Raw genomic sequence first — 15,501 nt, 5'->3', positions numbered from 1 at the left:
AGCTGTACATAAAAAATGATGAGGCTGCTACATTCTCATGAGTTGTGAGGATTAAAAGATTAAAAAGAAATATTAACAATTCCATTTATATTTTTTACCATATTTTTATATGGATCCATGGAAAAAGGAAGGATACAACAGAACTGCACCCTCAGATTGTTAGTCACCAATGTAAAATACAAAGCATCGATGTGCTGCAAGCTATTTACATGCTGATCAGCTTTGTTAATTCAGTGTGGAAATATGTAAAATATGAACAGATGTCCCATGCAAAACCCTAATTTTGGGATTAAAGTTAGACATTCATTATTCCTTAAGTCACTAAATGTAAGTCCACACACAAGCACTGCCCCTTCACTCTCTGACTGTCTTTGAAGAAGGTTTGGATACAATTAAATTCTTCATAGGCAGGAGATTAAACAAAACCAAAAAAGAATAAAATTACAGAGCAAATATAAGTTGCTTTCAAAACAAACCATGGCATTTTTTCCAAGTTATTTATTTTATCGTAATTGAAAGGTTCTTTATTTTAATAGCAACACTTGCTTCCCTTCTGATTTCAGGTTGCTGCTCATTATTCAAGGATATTAGACCTAGTGAATCTAGGAGGTTAAGAGCATCAAGACTATCAAATGTAAAATCATCCTCATCCTTTTAAGATTTAAAACGAGACTAACACTGACTGTGTTATAATTAGAATCATAAACACTTCAACACAGTATGTATGCAAGTCGTGTTTGGAGCAGTTTCTTAAATGACAGAATTCACAGTGTGTCTATGCTATAGATGTAGCACCTTTAAATCATCAATTTAATTCAAAGCAGTCCTGGGAAGGATTCATTCACTTACCCGTATCCAGCTGTTGGCCTTCAATTCCACAGCATTCTGTGGTTCACTGCTGTACAGACAACATAAGCACCACATCAGAGTCTTCTGGCTTTCATCTGTAGGGAAAGAAGCAAATGAAGATACACTTAGAGGGAAAAGAAAAACCCAATCAAAACACAGAATTACAAACAACAATCCCTATTCATCCACAAAATTGAGGCCCTAAATATCAGCTTCAACTCATCCTGCTTCTATTCTACCAGATTCATACCACACATTTAACATAAATCACTATATACATCTTGTGTAATCATTTCCTTCAACAGCAGTTCAACCCAGCACTAAGTACCAAAGTGTTCAGAATCCATACAAGAGCTAGATGATCTTAAGAAACTTGCAGGACCTAATAATTCATTCACATAAATAATACCTGAAGCTACCTTCAAGGAACTTTCAACTCAGTATCTAAATATCATTAATAATAGACAATAGTCAACAGTAATAAAATAGTTTATTACATTGTGTCTTAAGCTTGCACAACTCAAGTATGCCCACTTATGAAAAACTAAAGTTTGTGAAGTATGAAATCAGTCACAACTAGAACGTAAAATAGCAAGTTTGGTGTAAAAATCTAGGAAAAATCTCCATGCCTCAGGAAAATGACATTTCTGCAGACAGCAGAACAGCTAAAGGATGATGCAAAAAAATCCTTTTCTGATTTCCTGTTCAGGATCAGATTGGGTTTTACTTAATTCTAGCCCACTGTTTGAAATGAGTTCTCTTCTTTAAGAATCTACTATAAAATGAGCATAACTCTCACTGCTCAGATGCACAGATATTATTATAGAGGAGCTGATTACCTGAAGTAAACTGGTGAAGAGCCATTTAACTCATTATTATTTCTCACAACTTTGTTTTAAATAGGCTTTGGTGGTTTTTTCCTAATGTTCTTTGGCACATACCAAGGTGTTCTACAGTGAATTTAATGCCAGAACAAAACTGTGTGATTGAAATGAAAAATCTGAAAACTTGATGCAGTTCAGATATAATATTCACTTAGTAAGCAATAAGCTTCTTGTTAAAAAAAATACAAATAAGGGATACTACCAATTTTAGAAATTATGAGAGAATTTGATTATCAAGTTGAACAAGTAAGTTTCTTTTCAAGTTTCTTTTGTTTTCTGGGTATTTGTTATCCAGGATGTAATAAACAGTATTATTTAGAAGTGTTTTGTTGGGAAAGCCTGAGGAAAAAATAAAAGGTCCATTAAGTAATGCCGGCCCAGGTGACCAGAGACGTTAACACTGATTTAAACCAGTATTCTTCAATAAATGTCCAACAAACCTGGAGGCCATTACTGACCTCCCACTGACTAACATCTCTGCAACAGAAATGGTTCCCCAAGCCTACACTTTTAACTGACCACAGTTTGGGGTATTCTGCCATTGTGTGTTTGGGGGCTTGTTTTAATATGAATTTTTACAAGGCTAATAATTACGTAGGTTTTGTGATTCTGAAGTTAAAGGACACAGCTTGCATACTGCTCAGCAGAAGTTTTCCAGCTCTGATTATATCCAACTGGCATTCAGACATCAGCAGTAATAGACAACTATCTCCTTCAAAAATACATTCCATCTAAACTCTACTAACGACATTATCTGGGAGGAAAAAATAAATAAAGAGTAGTTTATTTGTTTAAATGACTAAATCATAGCCAATTCCTTCTTGGAAAATAAAGATTTTAAACATTATTAATTACTAATTCTAAAATATTGCCTGATTATAAAGTCTGGCCTTCAGTTACATAAATTAGACAGAAAAAGACAGGGAAGAAGACGTCAGGTCCAAACCTCCTATCTCAAACAACATACACATAGTTCAAGTATTTCTTCTTTTGCCTCATACAGTTTATAGTGTACATCTACAATACATCATAAAGCAATTTTATTTAAATTTTGGGTTCCGTTTGACTTAAAAAAATAAGAAAAGAGATGAAGAAAATACATCCAACTGCTTGAATAGATTTCTGTGTGAGAAGATTTTTTTGTTACACATGATGATGTGCTACATACTATAAATTACATTGCATGTACCACTGCCTGTCAGAAATGCAAATCAGTAAGATGAAAGCTAAAATGATGTAAACAAAACCTAGATAAACTGAGTTGACACACTTTGCCAACATAATGAGTTTACACAGATTAATGTAAATTCAAATTGCATTCCCAGTGAAACCAACCTATACCAGTCTCACAGATAAGCCAAAAGTTTCCAAGAAATAAGGAACTGGTACAACTTCAGATTTTCCTAGTTCAAAAAATTACTTTTTGACCAAAACTGAGGTAGCCTCCCATCGATCTGTGAAAAACAGGAAAAGGGCCCATACTATCCTCTTGCTGATATACCCCATGACACACTCTGAGGGAAACTCTTGGTTCACTGTTTTCACAGCTGCCCTAGAACACGGGATGAAAGATGGGAAGATTAAGACAGATCTTAAAATAATTACAGCAGCTGCAAAAGAAAATCATATCAAAAGACCAAACTCAGAGCCATAGAAAACCTACTGTTGGATTTTTTGTCCTAGTTTTCTAGCAACTGTGATCTCCATCAAAAACCTATCATCATCATACAAACTGAAAAGCATTATCAGGATAGAAACAAAGGCATTTGATCTTACTATGGCATGAAAGGCTGCTAATACCCAAATAACCAATTAATACATCCACAGAAATAAAATTAAAGACTCAAAGGTGGAAATTACAGCACAAAAAAGGTTATCACCTATCTGTGGGACTTCTTTAGAGAGGTTAATGCTGTATTCCAACAAAGGGAATAAAAAAAATCTGTAGGAAATACTAGACAGCTTAGAAACTGCTTTGGGGGAAAAAAAAAAAAAAAAAGGAAAAAAGGAAAACAAAACACCAACCAAAAAAAGGAAAAGAACCCCAAAGAAACAAACAAACAAAAAAAAAAGAACAGAAACACCTCAAACCAACCAACAAGCCAAAAGTCCAAACCTTTATGATCATATTGTACTTCTTTCCTGCCAACCTCACAACAAAAAAATACAAAAAACAGTGTCAAAGAACAAAAAGGTATGTTTTTCTCATAACACAATGTAGTCTCAATCATCCTAAGCACATTCAGTTTACAAATATTCAGCAGCCAGACAGAAGAAAGAAAACCCTTAGCTTAAAGCCAGAAACACTATTTTTAGAGCTTGTTGTAAAATTTTATTGAAACGTATCAGAAAGTGTGGATTAGCTAAAACTGAACTTTCTGTGGAAATGAATCCATTTCCAAGCTTGCATGCTCACACACACTGATATACAGAGCTACCAAGAAATCTCCCAGCATTTATAGGATTAGCTTGGGATTCGAGACATTTGGGCTCAAAACTCAAACCACAAGGGTTCTACTGAGAAGATAATCACACAGCCCACAAAAAAAACAAAAACAAAACAAAAAACCCAAACAAACAAAAAACCCCAACACAACAAACCAACTAAACGAGAAAACCCACCACCACTGGAATTCCTAACCAAGACTAAATTCCTCATGTATCCTTTGTGGTCAGGATCACAAGTACAGCCGTAAGATTTTCTTCAGTCATGCCTCCCTCACATTAGCATTCTAAATAAGGCTAAGTTGGTCACCCCCTCTTTAGGAGTGTTTATGAGGAGATTATTTTCCCTCAGAGACTACGCTTCCTGCACTGAGTGGTCAGCCATGTCAGCTTCCAGCATCAACAGACATTCATCTAAGGTATTGTGGTTTGGACGTGATGCAAAAGAATAATGTTTTTCCTTCTCCATTTATTAGTATGAAAGACTAAATTGAACAAAATTAGTTCCTTCTTCTTTGAGGGTGGCCTGGTCTCACACACATGCCTGAATGACCTATTTATGAGAAATTACATGAAACCCACTTGAGAGTCAGCATCTGCTCTAGCCAGCACTATCTTAAAGAATATCTTCAGAACCAGTGCCAAACAAAATGAAAAACTGCTGAATCTAAAATACCACCAGTCCAAAGAGAGCTCAGGTGGCTCTAAGAAGAGGAAGTGGTGGGAATGTGTAAGCAGACATCTTCAGGTCTATTGATGTCAGAAAACCTTTAAGCATTAAAGTGAAGGATTCCATTTTGAGAAAATAAAGTTCTCAGAACTGGCTCGCTTGCCACTTTGAGACAAAAAAAAAAAACAAACTGAAGTAAGATTTCATTATCAAGCCAACTTCAGAGGTAACAACCAACTTGCAGAAAAAGTGCTTTTGCAGCTTCAGAAAATGCTGAAAGAACACAAAAAAGAGGAATGAAGTAGAGGAAACCAAGAATGTATTGCTGAGATTTTTGTGAAAAGACCCCAAAAGCAGACACAGATGGCTTTTAACTCTGATGAGAAATATAGGTAAAGCTCCTCTCTACAACACAATATAGAAAGCTCAGAAAAACTGATAGTTGGAAGACTTGCACATTCCAAACAAAAACTTAGAAGCAAAGCATATGTGTAATTGTAAACATCAATGGTTGCCAACACACTCAAAAACTACGATTAGAAGAGAAACTTCTCCACTGTAAAAATACATCTGTAAAGTATGAAAAGGCTCTTCAAAAAGCACACATTTGTTGCTCTGCAAAAGTAGTCTATGTCTAAACCTATTGCTCCTTCCCAAATTTTCCTTTCAGAGGTGAAGTGCTGACATTACACACATTTACTATGTGTTTTACAGACAAGTTCATTTTGCCTGTGCTTGGAGCTGTCCAGAAGACAAAGCCAAAACAGAAGATGTATGCTGCACTTTACTTAATAACCCCTTCTAGTTGAAAAAAATTTGCCCTTTTCTGTACTTCCCCAAAAGGAAGCATAAAGCCGAAAAGACATAATGTTATCTATTTTTTCTTTTCTTTTTATTTGTAGATGTAATAAGTGCAAAAGACTGACAAAAGTTATTTTAAGGGGCTCACAGAGAAGCTCAGAATCAGTTTTCTGCTTAAATGAGATCCCAAGTAATTTATCAAAATTTTAACGTCTCAGTTCCTGAAAAAAACCAGAACTGTTGATGACATAGCACAAGGATTGTCTCCTTCCTCCAAACAATTTTCCTGTGCCAAGTTTACTTTCCCTTCTATATCCTCAGCCACACACACATTCACCACCAGTAAGAGCATTTGGCTTTTTCATATGCCTTTTTCCTATGTTACTACTTTACTGTTTTAATTTAGATTCTATGTGCATCTTCACTAGTTAAGAATGGAGAGATGGGGAAAATACATTGTAAGGATTCAATAAAAATAAACACAACCATGACGTAGACTAATTACAAAACATACATATCAGGAAAGTTTTTCCTTCTATCTTATCATATATAATAGAATATTCTGATACATATGGAAAGAAACTTCTGTTAAAAGTAATTTGAAGCACTATATTTTGTACATTTTGAGACTCCAGCAAAATACAATAAAAAATGAGAATGGAAATTGTGATGCACATGAACACTCACTGGCATTAAACCCTACTCGTCCCAAGCCAAGATTCTGTAACTAAACCATGAAATTAATTAGATCCAAAAGTGAATTTAACATTTTTGAAGGCCATATATTTTAAATAACACAGATAGCCTTTTCATCTCAAAATTTTACTTCAGTAAAAAACAATACTATGTTTTTACAGAAAAAAAATCATAGCATATAACAACTCATATTTTCCTAATTTCTATAAAATAAAGTTTATGAAACTGCTGCAGAAACATCTTTACACATTCTTACCATATCCTATAACAAAAGGATTCCAACAGAGCCTTCCTAGAAGCTGTCCAATTAAAGGGAACTGCTGGATTGCCACAGTAGAACCCTGCTAAAACATACAAACAAACAAAAAGATAGTAAATATACTGCAAGTCAAAAGTAGATTAAGAGAACCATTAATGATACACACTGTTGTAAATTACAATCCCAATGATTTTACTCTAAAAGCAAAACACCTGCAGGTATGTAAATTTTCTGTTACTATTCAAGTAAGTTAAAACTTACATAACTTACATAATTTACATAATTTTCCCTACCTAATTTCCCTATGTTAGAAAATTTGTTCATTTGCCTCATACCCAGCAAGCAGATCAATATTAGTAACTAGCAAGTATAAGATTTCATTGTACTAAAAGCCTAATTAACACACATTTTTGTTGATCCTCACTGTTATAATACACTGTCACAGTTTCTGAACAAATTAGTATCTACTATGGCATAAAATTATCTTTGTTACTTTTGTTTGCTTTCCTTAAATTAACTTACTTAATGACTAGCCGGTAAAAAATTGACATTTAACTTCTTATCAAATAGAAAGCAGTTTCACTATTAAAGTAATAGACAACATAGTTTACATACAATCCTGTTTTATAAGTCTTATTTTTCCATTTTTGTAGCTTTACTATCTACTAAATGAAGGCTTTGAAAAATAGTGCTGTGCTGAGATAACATGCAAGTGGCAGGGATGATAACCATCTCCTGTTACTACAATAACTTCCTCACATTGTCTCATGTTTAGGCCTAGACCAAGACTTTCTGGGGCCATATTCACAAGGTCCATTTCAGGCCATGCCTTGGATTAAGTGAAGTAGCAACATTATTTTTTCCCCCTTAAAGAGAAAGAAATACAAATATGGGAAGAAACTCCACTCTCCCAAAACCTTTTTCTTAAAATTTAATATTTAATATCAGTTCAGAAACAAACCTCACTCTGCAGTCTACAAATAAAATATTTAAAAAAAAAGAAGTTGCATAAGAAGCAAGCCCTATGCCATAATGCAGTGCTTCTAAAGCTAATTATACTGAATATATATACCAAAAAAGCAATGCTCAGAAAAACATATTAGAAACTAAACATGAACAACTACTTTTACTTAAGTGAGTGCAGATTTATTAATTTATTAAATTAATAAATAGATCAGGCAGCAGTTTATGCCACTTATCTGACCATGCTGCTAGAATTCACAGTGTTATGGTATACTGTGTGCACCATAACACTGGGGTTAACATGTCAGCAGAGCCTTTAAGATTTAAAGGATCAGTTACAGTTTTCACCTTTAAATCATCCAATTTATGACCTGACAATCAGAATCAAATTCTTGTTTATTTAAAGAGTTTTGTTAAGAGGCTAGAGCATTGGCTGGGAAATTTCATGTGACATCAACAAATCAAGAAGAAAAAGTTCCTTTCACAATTAATCAGGGAAACAGGAAGCACACTCCTTCCTGCATTACCTGTGACTGCCCAGTTTGCCCCTCTCATGGAGCAGTACCTTAGGTCAACAAGACAAACCTTTTTGCTGCTGTTAGCTTCTGGTTTTGTCAAAGAATGGTGCAGATTGTTTCGGACAACCTCTTCAAAACAGGTCACTCTTCCTTCTAAAGTCACTTACCAAATGTTTTATTGTTTCATAAAGTTGATGTAGAAATTCCTGGAGCTGCGGCAAGTGAAGGCACACATCTTTCTGGGATTCCAGTGTAGTGGCTTGACCCCATTCAATAGCTTTATCCAACCAATATTCAAAGTTCAGTTTGAGCACTGTAGTGTCCTGAGCCATTCCACAACGCTGAAAAAAATATTTTAACTTCATATCAGGCTCCCTGAACACTGGCTTCAAACCAAGAATGAATATACAAAGAGGGATTTCTGCTACCATTTTTGTGTACACACAAAAACAGGGTGTGAGGAGTGTCTATGTTTACATCTCATAAGGCTGGCAATTTTATTTGTAATATTAAGAAATTCAACTAATAACCCTATCACAACAAAGTAGCAAAGGGGGCACACTAATCTGTAAATTATCTTAGAATAAATGTAACACTCAGATATGTTTCAGGTTTTTCTTATCTAAATTTGTCATCATCAATATTTCACTCAGAATTTTAGAATAATTTGAGTGTGCATTTGTTTCAATTGCTATGTATGATGACAAACTAAAAATGTTTATTCCAAGATAAATGAAAGTATTAAAATAAGGCTCAATCAAAACAAAAGGCACTAGGAGGCCTTCATTATTGTAATTTCTTTATTTGTAAATGATCATTAGCTTTATGGGAAAAAAAGGTATTCTTCTTAACAGAAACTAATAAACGGAATATTTCTGTTCTGTTTCTCCTTGTATATCATACAAATAAGAGGGAAAAAAACATAACCATATGCAGCTTTACATATAACTAAGTTCTAAATGAAAGGTGATAAATGATTTACATCCTATGGCACACCTCACTCTACAAAATTGGTCTTTGAGAGATAAGCACTATCATCAAGCCAGAACATTAAAATCTAACCAACCTGCCCCAGTAAAAGATACTAAAAAACAGCACACATTTTTTTCTGCTTTACTATTATATTTTTCATTGACAGGAGGACACATAATAGCACAGCAGACAGTACAACACCCTTTAAATCTCTGTGAAAGAAATACCTCTTAGGCTGAAAGACCAAATGAGCTCTTGCAGCCTTTCAATCACTGTTCTTTCTGTCTTGTCTGTTACGACAACTGTCAAATAACAGAATGTGGTGGCAATTTTCAGAAATGAACTGTTGCCCACCTGGAGACAAATTCAGACACTCCTGAATGAATGAATATGTACCTTTGCAAGCTATAAACCAAAAAAAATAAACCAGAACCTCCACAGCAGCCCTGCAAACCAAGCTTGCTTTATACAGCTAACCCTTAGACACACAGGATTTGTACAGCATGGTAATCTGAGCCAGATAAAAATTTGAAGATAATTAATACACTTGTTTAATTTCTATGATTAAATAAATAAATAAATAAATAAATGACCCCTAGTGAATCACAACTAATATTTGAATTTGGATTCTGTCCAGAAAAAAAAAAAAGGGGGGGGGGGGGGGGGGGGGCAGGAAACTGAGGTTAAGCTGTTGGGACTGTTGTTGGCAATGTGTATTTGCCCCAAATTCATTCTAAGACAAGTAAGCAAAGCCACTGCTCCTGTCTTCTTTACTACACTCCCATTTCTATCTGCAACTGTTGCTGTCAGCAGAGTTCTAAAGGGATCTGTGCAATGCCAAGACCTTAGAGATCTTCTCTTGAGTATCGAAACACTCTATGAAACACTCCATCACAGTAGCTGGCTGAAGAGACACAGGTCCCAGTGGCAATTAGCCATCAAACATTTTTATCACCACAGGGACATAAGAAAGGCTTTTAGAACAAGTTAAAGCCAGGAAGTGAACTAACACATTTGATTAAATTCATGAGACTACTTGATGTTCCCAGACAAGACCAATCCTCCCAAATAACTGAAAAATCCTTAATAAAATTACTCCTAAAAACTTCTAGGAAAGGAGATAAAAAGGAGAAACAAAACAATCAAAAAGAGTGGAACCACAAAAACTCCAGCCTTTTGGGGCCAGTCATAAGTACTTGATTCAGTAATTTTTGGGGCCAGTCATAATACTTGATTAACTATTAATTGAGAATCCAAGTAAAGCAAAACAAGCAGGCTAATCTAATATACTGAGTACCTGTTTCTACTACTCCAGTACACAGAATGGCAGAGCCATCACTCTTCTTTTTACAGAAGTCCAAGATCCCAGCTCTCCAATAAGAAAGGAGTTTTACCTCCCTGGTTATTACAGCTAAATAAATTGGATTGCTGGTCCAGTGAGACTCCTTATCAGTTTCTTAACTGGTCCAGAGCTATTGACATATGAAGAAAGACTGAGTTGTACATCAGGGCTTTTTAAAGTACTGCTACTATTTAAAAAAAAAAAAAAAAAAAAAAAAAAAAAAAAAAAGCCAAAAACAAACATAAAAAAAACAAAACAAAACCAAAACAAACAAAAAACCAAACAAAAACCAAAAAACAAACCCAAAACACAACAAAAACAGCACAAATCATAAGTGAAAGAAAATCTTAGAAGTGTATCTCTCCTCTATGCTGATAACTGCAAGTGTGCATTTTCTACCATTTCTGATAGCTAATTCCCTAAAAATATCTAAATATCTTGGAAATGAGAAAAGTATTCTCCCATCAACAGACTTGCAATAATTACACACAAGACAAAGGAGCTCTATGTTCAGTGCTATTCAAAACCTTCACCTTTATGTTTATAAAAGCATAAACAAAGGAACCAAAAAAACTCCAACTATATGATCTAGGGTTCAGAACCTATCCTCAGAAGGACCAGCCCTGGACTTGATACTTTCTCATAAATTTCTGATGAAAATGAAAGACCATTCTGTTTCTAAAGCAGAGTTCAGAAATTTTAGCTGCAGTTTAATGCTCAATTCATGGATACATATATGGGCAAAAAATAGATGAGTCAGTTTTATATGCATTTCCAAAGTGGATTAAAGGACAAATACATGTGGTTTTCTATGTAATTGATTTTCTGAAACTAAAGCTAAAAGTGCTAATATATCAGCAATAAGGAACAAATTAGCCTTATGATTAAGAGAATATGTAATGTGCACTGCATGTTTAGAATAAGCCATTTAAAGGGACATGTAAAGATCTTTGCATTTTTTTTGTAGGGGAGAGGAGGAAGGGTTGAGCACTTCTGTAAAGCTTTGGACAAGAACTACTCTTGTTGATTGAATGGTAGCAGAATCCCTTACAGCAACTATTACACAGTCATAGAATCCTCTGAGTTGGAAGGGACCCATAAGGATCACCGAGTCCAACTTTTAAGGGAATGCTCCGTGTGGGAATATAACCCGTGACCTCAGCATTACTAGTTCCATACTCCAATCTACTGAACTCATTTCAGGGTTGAATGTAGATTTTCAAGAATTATAATCACAAAAATGCTAAAGGCATTGCTGCTCTCTGTTTTGGAATACCATCAATTCACATTTTTATAAAATTATGCTGAGATCAACACAATACAATAAAGTGGCATTTCTAGGAATTGCTGCATTATTCATATAGGCCACTGGCCCTTTTTTAGCATTTACTATGTGCTTCAACTTATCCTTGATCAAGAATGTGATTAATTTAATACACATTAAGATTTTTGGTATCACAACACTACTTATTGCACACTATAGTGCTCAGTTTCCAATAGCACAATTTTTAAGCTGTACTTGTTTGCTTTCACTGGAAGGTTCCAATTAAATTGTTATTCTATTGATTGTTTATTTTAACTATAGCATCTAGTCCTGAAAAGAGCAATTTGATTAATATAGCTTACTCTTGTCTTCACCCCAACATTACTGGAAAACACACAGTAAACTTACTGAATGTATAAATAACCTGATTAAAAAGTACACATACCAGAGACACATTTAATCTCAAAAACCATCATAGAATATAGGGTATGGTTTATTAGACAGAGAAATAGAAAACTGTTAGGTACCCAAAGGTAATTTAAATGTTCAGATCCCAGTATTATATAGAACATATCAGAAGAACTACAAGAATCATAGATAATAAATACCTGATTAATAATTTGACTTACAGTACTGACAAGTATATTCCTAAAGTCTCTTTCAGGTTAATTCTTTTCAGTTAGTAAGGACTAACTAACTATTTGTTTAGCTGCTTCTCATTTATGACTGTGTTCTCCACAACATGGAAAATCCAGAAGCCAGATTTATTGCAAATCATCATACAGTATTTTTTACTTTTAGAAAGAACAAGGAAGTCTCTAGTCCTCTTCTCCGAGAAGCCCCAGTCAAACCCACTTGGCCTCATACTTTCAAGCACATGGAACCTTGGGGAGCTCTGGTATGAGGGTACTCGTTACGCCTTTCAGAGGTTCATGGCAGCATTTCTAACAATGAATATTACTCTACCAAGTGAGCTATCTAGATAGTGTCTGAAACAAATGACACAGTGACTAACTTTTGCTACCAGATCTTGAGGCCGAGTCCCCAGATCTGGCTTTAGTAGGTTCAAAAAAATTACAATTAAACTTTCATTACTTTATTTCCCTTTAATCTTGTACATTCAGCTGCTAAATTGAAATAAAACTCTTCAAGTAGAAGCATCTTTGAGATACTGTTAAGGGACAATATCGCCTTATGTCACAGCATTCCAAATAAACATGACTAAAACTTGCATTCAAGTTATAAAGCTCCCACTTTTTCTTGAATCAATGATAAGTAGCTCCAGGCTCCAAAAGAACATTTTACTTTCCACCCCTCCTCCTCCTCTCTTAAATCCTACTCACCAGCAAGCTTAGCTAATGAGAAAAAACACAAAATAAGTTAAAAATACTCTTATGACATAAGGGCTCAAGGACCCCAAGCAGAACAGGTCACCATTAAGATAACAAAACACATGAATATGCATTCCAAATTCCGAACTATTTTAAGGGGTTTTAATACTTACAAAAGCAGTAGAAGAGTCCTTTTGTGCATGTTTATTACTCTAATAGATATCAGAAGACTAATATTACCAATTAGGAGACTAGATACTAGATAAGTACTTCAGTATATTATATAATCAAAAGATACCATAATTTTGACTCCTTAATCACCCTTAACTTGATTGTGATCCAGGACAGTTGTTACACTAATATAACAAAAGAGCATTAACTTTTTCAATGTTTCAAAGATTATGATAATCATGTCACAAATTTACTACCTAATGGATATTCTGTGGTTATGCCAAGAGGAAAAAAAAAAGTAGCAATTATCCTGAACATTGCTTCTAGTTTTTCATTTATTATTTCTCTCCATAAAATATCTATTTCATTACCTTGTTCTCAAGTATATTTTTCATCTTCACCCTGACAAGTCACCTTCTGCTTGCCAAGAACAGAAAAAAATTTAATATATACTTAGACAGGAGGTAAGAGCAAACATAAATTATTTCGTACTTTAAAGAAAATCTGTCACCAGCCCTCCAAAACTAAATTTTAAAAATAGTTTATTAGGAAAAAATAAATTCTTTTTAGAAACTTCAAAAAGGCCCAAGAGTAGTAAAGATTACGTGAAAATTGAAAACATACATTATTTATTCCTGTCATCTTATTTTTCAGTATACTTTGTTGAGAAATTAGCTTCACAGGCTGGTTTATAGGTGGGTATTAAGTCTAATCTACACACACTGGCAGTCCAGCAGTCAAAAATAACTTCCATCTTCATTTTAGACGGGTGTGCTCACAAGCAGTATTCATTAGTGTTCATTTTTTACTTAGTAACTTTTCACATGAAAACAAGTTTGCCTATTTCTGTTTGTGCCCACATCCACAGACACCTTACAGCAAAAAGAAACAACTACTGTAGAAAACTGCCTGTCTAAATGCACACTTTCCAAATCAAAACAAATTCTCTATCTTCCCCTGGAAATAAAATCAAAGGACACAACTCTGCCAAAAGAAAGGAATCAATATTGGCTAAGCAACCCGTGAAATCTGGCAAACTAAATACCTGTCAACCAGATGGCTGACATCATCATTCAAAGCTTAGACTAAAAATTCTCCTGGAGGAAGTCATTAATTCTTCTATTTTGCAGATCTGTATTTGTTTCTTCTATTTGCTCTGATAACTGATAATTTAACAGAGTTATCTTCTGAATTACAATATCAGGTCTCACAAGAAAAAGATCTCAGTTTTCATCTTTAAGTGACCGTGGCCTCTATCAGGGCTAATTTTGTGGACAGCATATATATTAAACCTCTTGCATGGGTTTAATCTGGTATCACTGCAAACTGCAAAATTATATTTCCAGTTGCATTCTGTTGCTCTGCAGGTCTAGAGAAGACTTGATTCCCTGAGGAAGCAAGCTTTGCTGGTATTCACACAAGATCCCCTTTTCTCAGATACTCTGAAAACATTGCATCTCCCTCTCCCTGCAAAAGGACTATATGATCATGATAAAGCTTTCCTCTCTGCCAGAGGGTGTTTGGGCACTGGAACAGCTCCCAGGGAAGAGGTCACAGCACCATTCTGACAGTTAAAGAGCATTTGGACAATGCTCTCAGGCACGGGGGATGGTGCTCTGCAGGGCCAGGTGTTGGACTTTGGGATCCTTGTGGGTACCTTCCAACTCAGCATGTTATCATATTTCCATTTATCAGGCTTCCTGACCCCAAAAATATTTATTTGCCTCACACAAAAATTACTTTTAAACTTTCTGGTTCCAATAGGTTATCTTGTAGCAGCAGATCTTTCCTCTAATTTACCCCATTTCAAAAGGCTTGAAAATAAAGAATAAAACCCTCTTTAATGGGAACGGCAGAAATAATATCTCAGCACATCCATCTAACTCTTAACTTCTGCCCACAGGAACAGTGAAAGCAGGAGTGATATCACTGAATTTTACATATGTTATTTGTTATCTCTCCATAATGAATCTTAACAGGGCAAGAAGGCAGTCAGCTATACTTTCAAATACAAAATACGTAAGTAACAGCCCACATGGGATTTTTAGGAACAAATTGGATTAAAAAAATCTGATCACAATCCACTGGAAGTCACTCCTGCAAGGAACACAACGAAGAAGTTACTAATACTCCAACACCACTAGTACTATTTTTTTTTTTTTTTTTTTTTTTTTTTTAGTTAAATTTAAGAGGAGAAAACAGGCAATAAAGTAAGGTACCTTTACATCTCTGGCAGAAGACTCCATGCAATTCGGCAAAGTACCAAAATATACAATGTCCTACTTTAAAAGAATTTCAGTGTCAGCAGTAGCCAGAACAAAATCCAGAAAGACCCA

At 34.8% G+C, this 15,501-nt stretch overlaps 1 protein-coding gene across 1 annotated transcript in view; it reads right to left on the bottom strand.

The window, feature by feature from the left end:
• Positions 1 to 15,501, bottom strand: part of FANCC (FA complementation group C) — a 79,362-nt gene that overhangs the window by 55,864 nt on the left and 7,997 nt on the right. Inside the window, exons 2-4 of the mRNA XM_066181710.1 lie at positions 8,253 to 8,426; positions 6,602 to 6,689; positions 850 to 944 (exon numbers count right to left, since the gene is read on the bottom strand). Of these exons, the coding sequence (XP_066037807.1) occupies positions 850 to 944; positions 6,602 to 6,689; positions 8,253 to 8,417 (348 nt within the window). The 5' untranslated portion in view covers positions 8,418 to 8,426. The remainder of the gene's footprint in view (positions 1 to 849; positions 945 to 6,601; positions 6,690 to 8,252; positions 8,427 to 15,501) is intronic.

The sequence above is a fragment of the Chamaea fasciata genome, unplaced genomic scaffold (genome assembly GCF_029207755.1).
Source record: "Chamaea fasciata isolate MVZ Bird 193981 ecotype frontalis unplaced genomic scaffold, bChaFas1.0.hap1 SCAF_4, whole genome shotgun sequence".
Lineage (NCBI taxonomy): Eukaryota > Metazoa > Chordata > Aves > Passeriformes > Sylviidae > Chamaea > Chamaea fasciata.
This window is presented reverse-complemented; position numbering and strand designations above follow the sequence as displayed.